At 42.2% G+C, this 17018-nt stretch overlaps 1 protein-coding gene across 4 annotated transcripts in view; it reads left to right on the forward strand.

Annotated features, from left to right (window-relative positions):
• The window catches only part of DFFB (DNA fragmentation factor subunit beta), a 355076-nt gene extending 338463 nt beyond the window's left edge, over window positions 1–16613 (forward strand). For all 4 annotated transcript variants that reach the window (XM_069610255.1, XM_069610254.1, XM_069610257.1 and 1 more), the window contains one exon: window positions 14456–16613. In XM_069610255.1, the coding sequence (XP_069466356.1) occupies window positions 14456–14669 (214 nt within the window). In that variant the 3' untranslated portion in view covers window positions 14670–16613. The remainder of the gene's footprint in view (window positions 1–14455) is intronic.
• Window positions 16614–17018: the final 405 nt, after the last annotated feature.

A 17018-nucleotide genomic window follows, 5' to 3' on the forward strand; every position in this document is an offset into this window, starting at 1 on the left:
CAATGTCGATTCAGGTAACACATGTCATTTTTCTTAGAAAAAAATTATATCTAGAAAATGCACTATATGGAACAAATTTACATGCGTTCGAATGATATGTAAATGTAATTTTATATGTGGGAGACGACCATGAAATAGTGGTGGCATCACTGACATCACAAACAGAGTATACTTACTCGTTACTCGGATTACGCGGACGAACAGTGCCGCGAAGTTCGTGCATAAGCACCATCATCATCCTCAACACGGTCCGTGAGAGGCAGGCTTCCCTGAACTCTGGCAGCTCGGTGATGCATTGCGGACTTTGCTCGCCTTCCTGCAGACTTTGCTCGCTTTCCGAAATGTAGGCCAAGCACCCGGAATTTTCACGGCAGCAGCAGTTCTCCTCCTCAGTTGGCATTAGCTCGCACCGATTGCACGTGCACCAGGTGGAGACGCCGTCCATGCGACATGGTCCAGGCTCTTCATCCGTTGACTGGTCCTCCCAACTGCCGTCCGAATCCCCATCGTTTTCGCGTGCTTGACTTTCCAGTAGTTCTTCCTCGGTGTACTCGGGCTCGTACATATACGGCATTATTGTGGCCATTGTGCGGTAAAGATAGTAAAATAATTTACAGAGATGGTACAGGTGTTCACACGGGCTACAAGCGGCGAAGGTAGCTGACCAGAGCACTGAAACGAGTCACAGAATACTCAAAGTAACACAGAGAGAGGAATGGAATCGAAAATCTGCTGCTGTGTGTTGTGAAACGGTCTGTTTATACTTATTGGGGAAAGAGGCGTCCTGCCATTTCCATGGCAACACGTCAATAGCTGAGGCGCAGCGATTGTTGACACGAGACGTGCTTGAAATGGGCAGTACGCGTCTGCTGATGTCAGGCTCAGGGGCGGGGGATTTGATTTAGTGCCGCAAAGGCAGGTGAGCCAGGTCGATGCGGCGGAATGATAGGATTATCACAAAATGGAGGCTGATTTCGAGTGCGATAATGGGCGAAAAGTCGGGTAAGGTCCATAGGAAAGTTTCCTACGATCTACCGATTTATGCTTACAAACACATGGCCGACCCGTAGGGACAATAAAAAAAAAGTCCCGGAACTATCCTTTAAAGCACTTTCTGCCTTTTAACCATGACAAAAAATGTGATGACTTAAAAAAAAAAAAAAAGAATCCTAGGGGTTGGACAACTTCACAAAGACATTTAGGGCAGGATTGTAATGCTGTCCATTGTAATTGACTGCCACTGGGTGGTGTTACTATGGCATGCTAGGCTTCGCTTGGCATACAGTGGTAACACATGCACATTTGAGGCTATACAGTACCTCACACTCTGAGCGTCCAGCTGGATATCGCAGAATTACAGTGCTTGCCTCTGGGATGGGTCCATTCTGCCTTTTTGCAAGTTTGATTCCTGCAGCACCGCTAATTTGGCCTTCCATCCTGGTTGATAAATTGAGTTCCAGAAAATGTAAACGCCTGTTTTTACAGTGCTTTGAAGCGGTAGGAATCTGGCATGAAGTACTATAGAAGAACACACATCATTATACAAGACATCAGACATTAACTGGAATTGGAAGGCATTACTGAGGCAGTTGAGGCTGCACTTTGTATTTGATTGATGCGGCTGTGTGTATTAGGGCTGCACCTTACATGTGAGGGTGTGCATGCCATATGATTACAATTAGTCATGTGAGGTGACACACTCTTATTTGGTGAATACATGAGAGGCATTTACTAGCGTTGGATGGCATTTCTGGGGCATTTGCAGGTGTCCTTGATGTAATGGCAGATCCAGAACATGTAATGCTGCATCTTAAAAATAAAAAGTGCAACGTTTGTGCCGACTCAAAATATTAAATACAAAAGCGAAACCATATGGCTTTTGTCAGTGCTTTATTTTTTTCATTTCTTAGCTTCCTCTTGTGTGATATATTTATAGTTTTGATTCTTGGTGTCTACTCCCACTTAACACCCATGAATGTGTCACAGTAACCTTATGCCTGGATCTTAAAGTCGAACTTGATGGTATAATAAATAACACTGCAAAGGTTCAGCAGAACAGCTATGAGCTCATCACCCGGACCCGGTATTGGCTCCATTACTTGGCTTTGCAGCTGACACAGAGCAACGGCAAGGTTGGGGTGGAGGGTGCTCAGCAAATAATCTGGATGGCTGCAAATTGCCCCTGGGCCATAAATGTCTAGCTTGTTTCCCACTACACTAGGGATTCTAACTTGCCCAGGTTATTGTTTTGTGCCTTCAGCTACCTGGGCAAGAGGGTATGTGGGCTAGTTGTTTAGTTTGGACTGCTCCCTTTGGGGTGGCAAGATCAAGATATATGCATATATGTGGTTGCTTTCTGTGACTGACTGTGTAGGAATGTTATGGAAAGCTGCCTGTAGGAATTATTTGTGGGTATGACTGAATGAAAGGTTTCCTCCATGTCTTGGGTGTGGTAACAAAGACCAAGCTACATTAAAACAAGGTGCATCATAATCTGTCCTTTTAATCACTTTGTATTGTAAATCTGTCATCAATGCTTTACCTGGTAGCAATAAGATTCCCCCTTAATCATTCATAGGTAATCATTATGAGTGGTTTTGACCGAAGCAACAGTTGTGGTTTAGTAAAGCTTTACAAAGGGATGCCTGACTTTTTGGTTCTTTGGCAACACACCTGGACCTGCTGCTTGGAGTTTGATTTTGGGGTGATAAATCTGCTATTGGGTTTAAAGTTGGATGTGTCATTGGTCATAAGGAAGGAACATTTCCTTGCTTTTTTATGTAACTTATTTTGTACTTGTTATGACATAACTACGCTGCTTCCCTCTGGCTTCAATCCATCCAAGCAATGCTGGGAGGCTTTCCTACAACCGAACATCTCATGATAACATAACAACCCACCAGTAGCGGTGGGGGCGCCAGTGCAGACTTGAGCCTGGCTCAAGCCAAATACCCGACTTTGGCTTGGCTCCAATGGCCTTTTTGAAAATCAAGCCCCATCCAAGCCGAGGCAAGTGTCACCTTCGTTTACAATATATTAAAGTGGCACTGTGATCCAGTGACAGTGAAGGAACTACATGCCATAATTCGCACACCCTCCATTAACCTTTTTTTAGACTGTCAGACATGTGAATTGGAATGTTGCATATACCTATTCATAATCTACAGGAGCGAGAGTGGCTCTTGATGATTAGGAAATGCCTCCTTCCACAACTAATAAAACATAATACAGAATAGGGGGAGGTAGGAGGGCTGATATGTGTCTTTTTTCCATCTTTGGTCATATTTGGCTCTTAGAAGTAGTCAGACCTAGCTCTACCTACGAATTAATTGGCTCCCCTACCTTTACAGACCAGCACTCAGCCCAATTTCAATAGCTACTTATCTCCACCAAAATCAAATTCATTGTTTTCTGCCTTACTGTCAAACTACTCAGGATTCAAGGCCTGCTTGCTTGAAGTACTTTTAGCGCTGCCTACCGATAAGACATTCGGCACGTCAGACTCTTCCCCTCAATACTATTGCCAAATTCTCAAAACACTCGTGGGTGGCCAACCGTTTGTGATCCAAGCTCCTTGTCATCTCTTTTTTGAAATGCAGCAAACTAAAGCCTCTTTGACAATCCCTCAAAACTCGTACTTATTTTCTTAGTTTTCAATCACCTTTATGTCCCTGCCCCCCACTGCCTTCTTTCCTACCCATCACCTTCTCCTTTCACACACACTCTTGACACGTGCCAATCTTACTCCACTGCCCTGGTCCATTCATCAGTTTGCATGGGCATGCTACAAACCGCAATACATAAATAAATGCATTAATTTACATTGTTTGGAAATGCTATATCAAAAGCAAATGAACCCTAGATGTTCGTTCACAGAAGCCTTTTACTGAGGTTTGAGCATGGACTGCGAGATAAATATTTCCAGCTCCCTCCCTGATCAATATCTTCGCAGATATGTATGGCACTAGAAGAGCTTGACCTTTTTCCTCTCTGCAATGACACATTCGGCTAAACTCGCCCTGGCCAAAGACTGGTTCTATGTATATTTGCCTAGCACCCGCACTCTGAGTAAAACTTTTGAATACTTGCATAGGCTTATGCTCTAAAGCCTTATATGTCACTGACATGATGCAAAAGAGGAGCCTGTTTTACAACCCTTGCCCTAACCACTGTAGTGTGTCATTTTCAGAATGGGTAGCCATGGTTGACCATCCTTTGCTCATGATACTTCTTGTATTTTGCCTTGGGGTAACAAATCTCTGTAAAGAAAAGTACTAATGCTGTTGATAAAACTGTTATCGTGTGATGGCAAATTTTGGGTATAAATTAAGTTTCTCTAGTCTTTAGGAAACTTGATTTTTGCATGAAGACTTTTCATAGGATCTGTTACACTTACCATTTAATAACAATACTTCCTTAAAATAAAAGTACCTGGTATGAAGTCATACTATAAATGCTCTTATAGCACTAAAGTTATGTTCAGATTATGCCTTTTTGCATGGTTGTTTTCCTTTTATTTAGTGATTTGTTAACACTTAACGAAGACTACCATGTCAAGGTGCTCCGAAAGACGATGGGGAGGTGCTGTGTGGGGTGTTGCCCCATGTAGTAGTCCCCTTGACTGCCTGTGTATTATATCATTCAAAGTAACAATTTTGCATTCCAGGTTCCAGTTTTAACAGACACATTGATTTCGTGCTTCACTCCATAGTTTGCCCTTCACGCCAGCCATGGAATAACAGCTGTGGCTTTGTCAATTATGGAACGTCAAGCTGTACTGCAGTAGGTGCAGGAAAGTTTGAAGAGAAATTAGTATTAAAGTCGTTGGCTCCACTATTCCTAGGCTCTTCCTCACCATTCCTACATATGTTCTCTCACTTCATTCATAGATTCGCATTGGCACAAGAACTACTCCAAATCTCTGGACCCCTACTCTGCAATATCTTATAATAGAGATGAGCATCTAAAGGCAGGTGTTGCCTTATCCAACTAAACTCCCTCAAGGACTTTCTCACTTTCCCTACTCTAACCAGGCCTTCGTTTTCTTACTGGGATTTGGAGAATTGTGTCTTGCGGAGCCCCTGTTGGATTCCGTTTCATTTCTATTACACTCACTCTCTCCTCTCTTACTCAGTCGTTCCTCCAATCTTCTGTCCCTGTGATGTCTTCCACTCCTCCTACGCCTCGCCTTCACCCTTTGATGTTATTCCTTCCACCTGCTCCATTACCACTCCTTGCTCTACTACTACGTCCGCCACACTACTCTTCTCTCCCCTACAGCACTACTCCCTTCTCCACCCTACTATTCTCTCCTCCCCAGTACTACTTCCTCCTCCACAGCTGCTACTCCTCCCTCCAATTACTACTCAACTACTGTTCTTTCACCCTATACCATATGCTTCACATTAACTCCTTACACTAACTTTTCTAATGACACTCGCCACACTAACATGCACACTCGCACTGCAGTACTACTTCCATGCCTTAGCCGCTCCTCCCTTCTGCTCATCTCTTGTATGTACGCCTTCTCCTCTGACCTCAACAGGATAAGCTGAACTTCCTGCTTCCTCTTGCCATCTTACATATCACTCTCTTTGCTGGTATTGGTTCTCTCTCCCTGACCAGTCTGACTGTCTTCACCACCCAAGGTGGGTTAAAGAAACGAAAATGCATAAGTAGCAGTTTGGGTCCCACCCACTTTGTCCACGTGGGTCCACAGCGTAACCGTGGAAGGCAATTGCTCATTTTCGTGATTCGGGTGCACATGATATAAGTTTCTCCTCTTAGTCCCAGATGGTCTTGGGAGCTTCCGAGATGTTGCAGAGGCTTGCCGGAGTCATTTGGAAACCCTACAAGCTTCTTCTGTTGGCCACTTATGTACACGGCTTGTCCTTTCTGTTCTCTTTTGAGGATCAATGATGTTCCATGTGTTAATATCCCTGCACAAAAATATTGCCATATTTTTGCAGTGATGTTAAGGCATGGAACCTGCGAGGGACACCCCCGCAACCCCTCCATTATTTTTAAAGGAGCGGGGGACACCCCCGCTCACAAAAACCCCCAAAATTATCCCCCCCAAAAATATCACCTATGGTCGTTCCAGACGACCATATATACGGCAATATTTTTTGGTGGGGATAATATGTAGTGATACCATCAATGAAGCCAGAGGGACACATCTGCTTGGTTGTTGAGGCTTCTCTTTGTGGGTTTTACTCTCTGTGCGGCTGTCTGCTGAGGCGGGTTGATAGCGACTAGGGTTCAGCTTTCTCATATTCATTGTAGTGCAGTGGATCTGAATTCCCTCTTGAGTTTTTGTTTGTTTGATGTATCTCCAAAAGAAACAGACAATGGCAAGTATCTTGTATTTCAGGCAAGGCTTCAGGTAAAGGGATACTGCTGAGATGCATACTGGCACAAGGTGGGGGCAGAAATGGAGCTCAGAGGGTTCCCAGTTACCTCTTGACAAGGCCAGCGCACCTACTGGCTTTGGCACAGCACACACAGCGTTCACCATTGGATTGTATTTTAGACCAAGTTGCTACCACTTGCATCTTTTGCTGAAATCGTTTTGGCGATCCACCTTTCCCTTAGCTACCTTTAGACTGGGTATTGTTTTCCAGTTTTACAAGCAGCAATACAAAGTCTTGCCTTGACAACCCTACTTTGGTTCGTTACATAATGGGTTTTCATGTAATCTTGATGCCTTCTTGTCAAGAAAGCTGAGACCCATTCGTCTCCTTTATTTCGGATTCCAGGCATCAATAAAGAAACCTGCTGCTTGCTGAGAACTAAGCTACATAAACAGCACACACCGCAAAAGCGGTCGGTAAGTGGTGTTCTCAGTGTTCACGGGTGGGCTCTGGTGTAACAATATAACTTATTCCCGGAGTAAAGTGGAAGGACTTGCAAATGAAAAAGTCAAGTGCAGCCCAACGTGATACGGCTAGCGAGGCTGGGAGCTCCCGCACAAGATTGCAGGTGAGGCAGCGTTGTCGGTCATTGTTAACAAATTCACTGCCTAACCAATCCAACACACCTTTTAGGCTTGAATAATCCCTCTTTAAGGCAAACACGTTTGACTTTTGTGGCTACCGTCCCAATGACTAAATCCCCTGATGGAACACAGCGGGCTACGTCTACCGTCTCGAACAAAGAATCGGAGATGAGTCTCGGCTCAACAAAGGAGACTTGTAATCAAGAGAGCGCAGGGGATGGTGAGAAGGAGGGGGGGGGGGTGTGTCACTCGCGCTCCAAACAGCAATTGCTCTGAACTATAAGTGCCCCCCGCTCATCAATAGCAGTCGGCAAACGACTGAGGTGACAAGCGACGATGCATCAAATTTGGAAGTGGAGCACTCGCCTGCTTAGGGGTGCACCTCTGAATCCTCGCCTCAAGCTCTCCCTCCTACCGGAGCTGTGTTCGAAGGAGTCGAAGACTCAGACGTGGGGGCGGTTCCTATCGCGCTTAGTTGCTCGGCGTGGTGCAAACCATTAGAGGATACCGCACCTCCCGTCCGAAATGAGGGATATGAAGCCCACAGTTCCACTGACAATGACAAGAATGAGGCCAATGATGTGGGGAGGGAGTCGGCAGAAATTAGTCCCTCTAAGGGGAGGGATAGTGATCCGCTTTTATCTGCACCGGAAATTGAGCAAGTTGTTGAAGTGGTGCTATTAGAGACACTGGATCGATCGATCCCAGGCTAGATTACAGAATGACAAATCATTGCTGTTGTCTGGCAAAAAGAACTCTGCAACTGCAGAACAAGAAGACAAAACATATCCTCTTATTCCTAATCAGGCGGTGACTTATGACGACCATGCATCTGTCCAAGATCTAGATCTCTTCGCCTGGGAGGATAATGAAAACTGGGATGTCTTTGATGACCACCCCAAAGGGATTCAAAAAGGGAAAAAGCAAGAATTTCCGGCCTTGTTGAATGGCGTCAACACACCAATGCAGGATCTGGCCTCATTTACTCCAACTCAGAAGGGGACTAAACTGGATAGCCCAGAGAAAGATGGTGTTAAGACCTCTCCAAATAGTCAAAAAGAAAGACATCAGCCCACACGTAGCTCTACGAACCCGATGACTGAAGATCTGAGCAATTCCAAGCTGGCCGATAAATTGATTAAAGATATTTCAGCTCTTACCGGAAAGATTGCCTGGGGAAAAAAGGAGCAGCCTATAGTTTATAAAGGATACAATTGCAGCCCTTGATAAAGACCCCATCAAGACGGCTAACAAATCAGATCCTTCTAAATTTTATCCCCAAGATTTGGAGAAGCCAAAAGACCTTCAAGCTATGACTGAGGCAAGCCTTAACGACACTCTGTTCACTGGATGGGAGGAGAACTGCAGAAAGGATAGAGTGGAGACTGCATCACACCTGCAAGACACAATGATGGCTGCTCTCACGATTGCAGTGGCCCCGTTCTTAAAACTATATGAAACCATTAATGAATCCATGCAAGATCTACTAAGGGCCAACTTGAAATCTCACAAACAGATTGACAACCTAGAAAGATTTACAAAAGTAATGGCGAGCAGACTGAATTATGAAGCCGATCAAACTAGAACATGGCAAAATCACCTGGGAGACCCACGTCTGATGAAAGGTGTTTTTGAGGATTGCAAGTGGATGAGGAACATGTGCCCACTTGACCAGGACGGTTTCAAACAACTTGGAAATCCCTGCCCCTGTGACAATGGCACGCATTTAGATTTGGAAAAACAGTGTCAGGAATCTAACAAGGAAGTGACAAATAAAGGCATTTCCAATCAAACCGTACCTGTCAACAAAGAAGGCCCCCTTCAATTGATCAAGAGCAAGAACAATCAGGCTCATCAAGTCTCCGATAAACCGAAAGAGAGCAATTACAATTGGCTCCAGTAATCGTAATTGATGAGGTAAATCCCCCAAATACCAGCTTTTTGATTTTTCATGGAGCCATCGGCCCAGTGAAATCCCAGAAAACCCGACCTGAGCAAAAAAGGGGGAAAAAGACGAAAAATCAAGTGGGGCACAGAAAGCAGCAAGGCTCAAGAGCCTGCTTAAGAAATAGAAGAACTCCACCTAAACTTGATAATATTCAATGTGCCAAAAGATCAAGAAGGGAATTGGTGCTAACAGGAAGGATGCAAGAAGAAAAGGCAAACGGGCAATCCGCAAGTGGATTAGATGAATCGTTTGCTTCTGATGTCTGCCTAAGTGATCTTATCGAAGTAATGGAAATTAATGGAGAAGAAAATGCCTGGGACAGCTTTATCTCGGCTGATTGGGAGCAGGTTGATGATCCAGCGAGAACCTTGTTGGAATTAAGATCTGAAGCCCAGCGACCGGCACCCAGTGGCTTTAAACAAATAATGAAAGGCAAGAACGGACCGCCCAATAAGGGTCGCACTGAGCCGGCCCCTGGCCCATCGAAAGAGGAGGATCCGAATCCAGTCGAGGTATTTCAAACACTCGACGAAAAAAAAGGAAAAGTTTTAAAAAAAAGCCAACCCAAAATCAAAGGGCGAAACGAACAAAGCTACTCAAACGAAAAAGATGGATGAAACTGCCAGTGGAAAGACTAGCTCCTTAAACAAGAATGAGGCCAAATAAATTGAAAACGCATTAAAACTTCAACTTGAGAAAACACGAAGGGGCTCTAAAAGATTCATTTTGAATCGAGAAACTGTCATGAGTACCCTGTGGCAGATCCCAATGCTCAGATCTCTGTCCTCGAAGGATATTGCCATCGTAGAATTTACTAATGAAAGGAGATTAGATTTAGTAATCCTCCATTTAAGAACAGAAACGATAAAGGATGCATTGTTTGAAACTAAAGTCAAATTATCGAAACTGTGATATAATTTGTCGGAGATGAAAAAAGACAACATCTCGGAGCATCGATTAACCCATGAGAGGGTAAAGACTTCAAAAAGACATCTCGAGGGAAAAATAAAACCTGAAGGACACGTAGAAAGTCCTGCCCCAGGCGATAAAGAAAATACCAAACGTAAACATGAAAATAAATCTAAAAAGGAGGAGAGAGAGAGAGACGGTTCATTTGAAAGAAAATGAGGTGAAGGCACGAGAGATTCCATTGACCAAAGAGAAAGCTCAACTGGTTGCTCTACCTTCAAGAAACGAAGGGAACAAAAATAGCTATACGATTGATAATTTCCAGCAAGGTCAGTAAACTAAAATCAAATCTGCAGAAAATTGCACTAAATGGAGATGATTGGGCATGGATGGCTAACATATTAGTGGCCAAGAAAAAAACAATAGACATAAGCCTGCATATTGCCTCGTGGAATACGCGAGGCTTCAGTCATTTGTTTACAGGTGTGGACAATTTTCTAGGTTTCTATGAAATAGTGTGCCTCCAAGAAACTTGGATACGTGAGAAACCAATATGCAAGGTATTTATCAACCCAGCTAAAAAAGGAGAAACGGGACGCCCCTATGCAGGTTTATTAACAATGGTAAAACTAACGAATGAGCTTCGGGTGGTTGAGCACCAAATCCCTAATCCCTTTGTGCAAGTTCTGAGAATTAAATGAATCCTGGATAAGAAGGAAGCCACTATACTTCTAATTAACGTCTATTGGAGTGAAAACAAACGGCTGATTAAAGACTTCATAGTGATTATCGAGAGGATAATTGATAAATCTATGATTGAGGATCCAAATCAGTTTATTATTCTATGTGGAGATCTTAATATTAAATTGCTGAAGAAGGACGGGGAGAGTCAGATTCCCACACCTTTGGGTGAAAAAGAACGCAGTGGAAGATGGCTATGGAGTGTCGCTCTATGAGAATGTTAAACGGCTCAGCTACAGGGGACTTAAGTGGTCCCGATACCTGGTTCCACGGCAAAATATAGTGCCTGTTTAGACTATTGTTTTGTCTCCAGCAATACAAGGAAATATAATAAAACATTTGAAGTGAAGAGGTAAGCAAACAGTGATCATGCCCTCCTTAGCATAGAACTTACATATGTCGGGGAGAAACATGACTGATTCAAAACAACTCCGACCGAAGTATGCTGGGGTCGGAATAAATAAGAATAAAAGAAAGCAAACTTGCTGACCTGATTGATGATTATAAGCGGCATGCGACGGACAACCCCAAGAAGTCGATTATGTCTGGCTCCTGATGGATTATAGAACCAAATAAAAATCAAAGAATATAGATGAAATAAAGAATAACCATGCCTATAGTTAAATCTTAGTTGAAAAAAGGAAAGAATATCGATCTCAGCTAAGGCAACTATTGAAAGAGGATCCATCGGGAAATCAAGAAGCAATCAGAAAGTGTAAACAAAAGTATAGAAATTGGTTAAAGTCAACAAGAGCTCATAAAGTTCAGCTAGACGCTGAAAAAATGCTTGCTGCTATTAACGTCTTTAACCCAAGATTTCTTTGGGACATTATTAATAATAGAAAAGATTTCCAAATGGCAGTTGCGACAAACCAAGTTCCAGAAGATCGATGGATCAGTCACTACACTTCCCTCTTTGCGAATAAAGAGAGTGCAGTCCAACAAACAATGCCAAATTCACATCAGTCATGGTCAATGGGTTTTGACCGTACGGAAATATGAGATGATTGTCACACTAAGCTCATCAAGGGCAGCAGGACCCGATGGTATCTCCAATCAAGTACTCAAAGATAGTAAAGACAAATGGGCAGATTTTGTCTATTTACTATTTGAACAAGTTGTGAAAACTAAAATTATTCCACCATCATGGAAAGATGCCATTGTGGTGCCAATTTTTTAAAAAGGAGACCACAGTGATCCTCGTAACTACAGGCCCATAGCCCTATTGGATTCCATAGGCAAACTTTTCGCTTTGATATTATTGCGTGACTTCAAAAGATGGGCAATAAAGGAGAACATTCTGGACAAGAAACAATCTGCCTTTTGTAAGTGGAGTCGGCACCTCTCTAAACTTGTTCATTCTAAATCTGCTGAAACTAAAGGCACTTGAAACAAAGAGTAAAGTTTATTTGGGGTTTATAGACCACGAACAAGCTTTTGACTGTATAAATCGAGAATTACTCTGGAACAAATTGAAGAATTGGGGATGCCCGGAAGACCTACTCGAGGCAATACAAGCATTGTATTCGAACACAACCATTCAAATTCAACTCTGTAAAGATGGTACCCTAGCCCAGAAAATAAGAACCTACCGGGGAATCAAACAGGGGTGTGCTGTCGCGCCCTTTTTGTTTGTGCTTTATTTGGCAGACATGATCGACTCTCAGAAACAAATTAGGGCCTTCCCACCAACGATAGAGGAAGGCACTGTTCCGTGGATCCTATATGCAGATGATTTAGTCTTTGTAGATCTAACAGCTATTGGACTCCAAAGGAGACTAAATGCATTCAGTGTATATCTGGACAGTAACAATATGAAAATCAACCTAAGAAAATCCAAGATAATGATTATGCAGTCGGCCTATGGAAACCAAAAAAAGGGGCCAAATTTCACTTGGAAGATAGAATCCACTGTTTCCAGCAGACTACTTTCTTTCATATATCTTGGAATATGTATTAACAAGAACATTAATGAATTGGGCCACTAATTAATCAGGGAAAAACTCTTAAAACTAAAAAATCAAGGAATAGTCCTGTATCATCGGTATGGTACTTTTTCCTTCACGCCAATTGTCACTTTTTTAAAGCAAAAAGTACCACCAGTGATAACCTATGGGATAGAGGCATTATTGACCTTATTCTGGAAAATATGGGACTTATGCGGAGCCTTTTTTTGGTGGAAAATATTAATATTACCTAATGCAGTGCCTGCAGCTGTAATAAGACACAAATTAAGACTACAGTCATTGACATCCATTGTGCTATGGAAAACTCTATCTCTGTTCCGCAAATGTATTATAGACCATTCCCCTGAACCTTTTGAGGTGGTAAAAGGGATCGCCTCAAAGACAAAAATCTGTCAAGATGGAAAGAGCGATGTAAAGACCACTTAGAAAACCTAAACACTGACTGTGAAACCTTGGCAAGCAACCCAAACAAAGTGAAAAAGGCTATTCTGGAAAGATACTGGTTCCACACCTTAGAACAAAAAAACCAGAGCAAATTATTTTTGAGTATTATCTGGGAACAACGAAAGGTTAATGAACCCCAGGCTATCTGATGAAATTTCCATCACCTTATTGCAGGGATTTGCTTTTGCGATGCAGACTGAACATCTTGTCTTCCAACGAGCTGCTCCTGACTAGGAAGGCGATAACGGCACAGGAAGCAATCTGCCGTTTTTCCAAAGAACCAAAAAGGATTGAAACAACTAGACACCTCTTGCTATCCTGCCTCTTGCTAACTGAACAGAGTGCAAATGCAATGCCATCTCTTCAGATTGACCTAGATCAGCATGGGGAAGACCTCACTTGGGAGAGACTTTTGACGGGCTCGAAAATTGGTCGAACAATAGATGCTTTGAAACTCCTGGACAAACTGCTGAAAGTAGCTAATGTAAAGAGGAATTGTTTTGCAATCAAGAACGGATGTCTTTAAATATGTTAAATGTTGTAAATTGGACAACCAATGAAACAAAAAAAATAAAGAATTCCTCCGGAGGTTGCCCTATATTGGTACTTGGGGTAGCCTAAAATCATTAAAAACTGATTTTGTTCCCATCTGCAGCCAAAAGACGATTCTGTTTGACCTCCAACTGTTGAAAGAGCCAGTATGAAAATCCAGACTTTTCCACCCAAAGCTTGTTTCTACGCTCCGTGCATGAGGTCATTCAGTTTAGCAGCTCAGGCTGCTTTGTTTTTATTACACCCTGATATTGTCCAGTGGCTGGAGATTCCATATATGACATGAAGGGGCAGAAGAAATAGTAAAATTGTTACTTTCAGGCTAATTCCCAAAAAAAGAGTAATTGAAACGGAGGAGACGCCTACATTTGCACTAATGTGCAATACTTTTCCCCTCATCATTTCTGTAATGAAAGTTTTTTTTTAAAAGTGTTAAACCTCCTTAACAACTTCCTGTTTGCAAACGTGTGAGTACCGTCTGCCATTCACGCATAGCAGACAGTGTTTATAACGGAATCCAATGCATTTACCCAAACATGACAATGGTGCTGGCGTAAAACCATGTGGTTTTTGGAGGCTAGCAGGAAAATCACGGTACAAATGGAAATCCTGTTCTATGCCCCCATTCTGTCTGAAAAAATAATGAAAATTCTCTTTAGGGTAAAAAAAGTGCCAAACCTGGGGTAACCGTTTCTCCGCCAGCTTTTAGCACTGGTACTTTGAAAACGGGGGTCTTTCAGTAAAATTTGCTAACGCTTCTATTCCTGTGTACTTATTAATTCTGAAAGCCTTAATTCACTTATTTGATTAGGCCATTTTCATAAACTGTGCCAAGACCGGTTGCTGAAGCAATGTATGTTCGCTATAATATGATGTTTTTTTCATTGTTTATTTCAGGATAGAGAAGAAACGCACCATAGTTCCAGCTTTGGCGCAAGCTGTAAAAGAGCAAAATGGACGTCAGGTTAACTGGGAATACTTCTACCAACTACTCTTCACTCTTGAGAACTTAAAATTGGTGCACATTGCATGCCACAAAAAAACAAGTCACAACCTCTGCTGTGACCCTGCAATGATATACACAAAAAGAGCATTGAAAAAGGCAAAGTGATAGTCTTTTGGGGCGGAGTTCACAGAGGAAAGAGTCTGCCAGTGTCAAAAGGTTGTTAAACAATTACTACGAAAAAATGTTCTATGTTCTTCCTCTAGCTACAAACTGTTATAAGGCCTCCATATCATATAAACAAAGCATCCCACTTCCGGAATCTTGCTGTTACTCGCAAGAACACGCAAGCAGTTAGTTGCTCTCTACAATTACTTAATGGAGAAACATACAACACTTATCCCTGCTGCCTACGGTTGCTTTTACCGTCCATCACTGAGGGGCCAAAATGACTACTTGAGGTGCAAGATGAGCACAAACTGGATGATTACAGGTGTTGGAATTAAGATTTTGTTTTTGTATCTAATGACCTTACCTTCAACAAAAACACACCCATGCCCTTTTAAAGGATCTGAAGAAGAATTTTGAAAAATCAACCAAGTAATTTGTGTCCTCTTTATGCAGGTTGAAAGGCTACCCCGAGTATCATGGGTAAAATGACACAGTCTGACATTGGCAGCCTTTTGCAGTGTATTTATAACGCATATCTACTCTGTACGCACACAAAGATTTAGAAGTTCAACTGTTTTCTCATTATTGTCAAACTGGTTAGTTGCACACCAGACCGCTTACAAGATCGTTGTTAGAATCTACAAGGGACAAGCTCATTCAGGAGAAGGCCTGGTCTAAGAAATGAATTTGCCAGAACTGATGGAGACAGTGGAATACACTGTGCTTTTAAAGTTAATATACGCCTTATAATGAATGTTGCTTGTTCAAATACCAGCTTTCGATTGAGGTATTGCCGTGTTTGTGGATTTGCATATTTTCACATGAATTTCTGTTAACAGTGCAGATGCTGTCACATTTCCACATCCCATGTTTGAGTATCTAATCTAGTCCTGTTTTTTTTGTTTGACTTCTGGAACTTGTATTTTTGCTTTTGCAGTTTTAAAATCAGGATTACAACTCAAAAGATGAAAGGACTCGATAACCAAATAATGGGTTGGTGGAAAAGTAAGAGGTTCGTCTTTGTGTAAATATTTGTATCCACTTTTATGCAAACGCACAACACTAAGTGTGAGCCTGTACAGATGAATTCACAAGTTAAGAAAAATAAGCATTGACTTCCCTAATCAAACTTGGACATTTATATGAAATACTTCAGTATTGTGTGAGGAATTGAGTGTAAGGAGTTTACGTTTTTTACTTTTTTTTTCTTCAAATTATGAGACATGATGAACTTGATGCCTTGTTTTACCACACCCTGTTAATGTGAAAATAGCGACCTAGCATTATCTCTTATGAAAACATTTAATTTACACCTATTCAAATGTTTTTTCACTGAAAAATGTGATTCGTTTTTAAAAATAATGTGAATAGTTTGTTTTACCTGAAAAGGGAGATTTAAATACTCGGCTTTACAATTATTGAAGTGATTCGTATAAAATTAATTCAATGTATGGTCTTTTTAAAATACATTAACCACTCCCAGTTGATCTGTGTCAACATTCGAGATGTACAACACAGTCTGCATTTACACTGGAGTACAGTTTGTTAAACTTCGTATGTGCAGTTGTGATGAAATTCCATCATTATGGTGTGCAACCCTGGGCTTTTTAGAATTTTTATTATGTTAAATGATCCTGGTTTTTCTCAGAACAGGAGCTCTGGTAATCAGGGCAAATGTTTTTTTTTTAAATGCTCAGTGCGGCAAAAGTGTTCTCTTGCCATGGCCCTGTCTACTGACATGCCAGCGGTTCCATGGAGTTTGGCAACATTGCAGCCCCACAGTAACCTGTGTATTCCTGAAAACAGTTTGCTGGAATTCAAATTAATTCCAACTGCCACGGGCTGCCTTTAACAGTGGGCACCCATGATTTAAATTGTATATAACTGTGTATCTGGTTTGATATAGTGGCCTATGTGGAAATACAGTGATAAATTGCCAAACCCATCTGATGTAAGTTTATTAACAACTGATCTCTACAGTTGTCGGAGCTTTTTTGTATTGCATATGGGACTGGGGTCTTCACCCTCAAAGGACCTATGTTTTTCTGTGCCTGAGAAGGCTTGCCACCTACCATAGAAGACAGTGTGTGGTGTGGGCAAGGTATTTCAAAAGGAATCCCTGCCACACAATATGAAAATTATAGCAAGGGGATAATGGCAGCAGGAGTCTTTCTGATCTCGGGCACAAGCAGAGAGAAGTAATGGGAAGCTCAGGAGAGGCGCTGAACCCATGAGAGGGGGCCCACCATCTTGGAAATACAGAGGCTACCCTTCCTTCCAGTCCCGCTCCTAACTTTCTCTAGGAAGTTAGAAGGAGGGACTCTAGAGCTGACATCGGAAGACCAG

This window comes from Ambystoma mexicanum, chromosome 8, assembly GCF_040938575.1.
Source record: "Ambystoma mexicanum isolate Mex_15411 chromosome 8, UKY_AmexF1_1, whole genome shotgun sequence".
Taxonomy (NCBI): Eukaryota; Metazoa; Chordata; class Amphibia; order Caudata; family Ambystomatidae; genus Ambystoma; species Ambystoma mexicanum.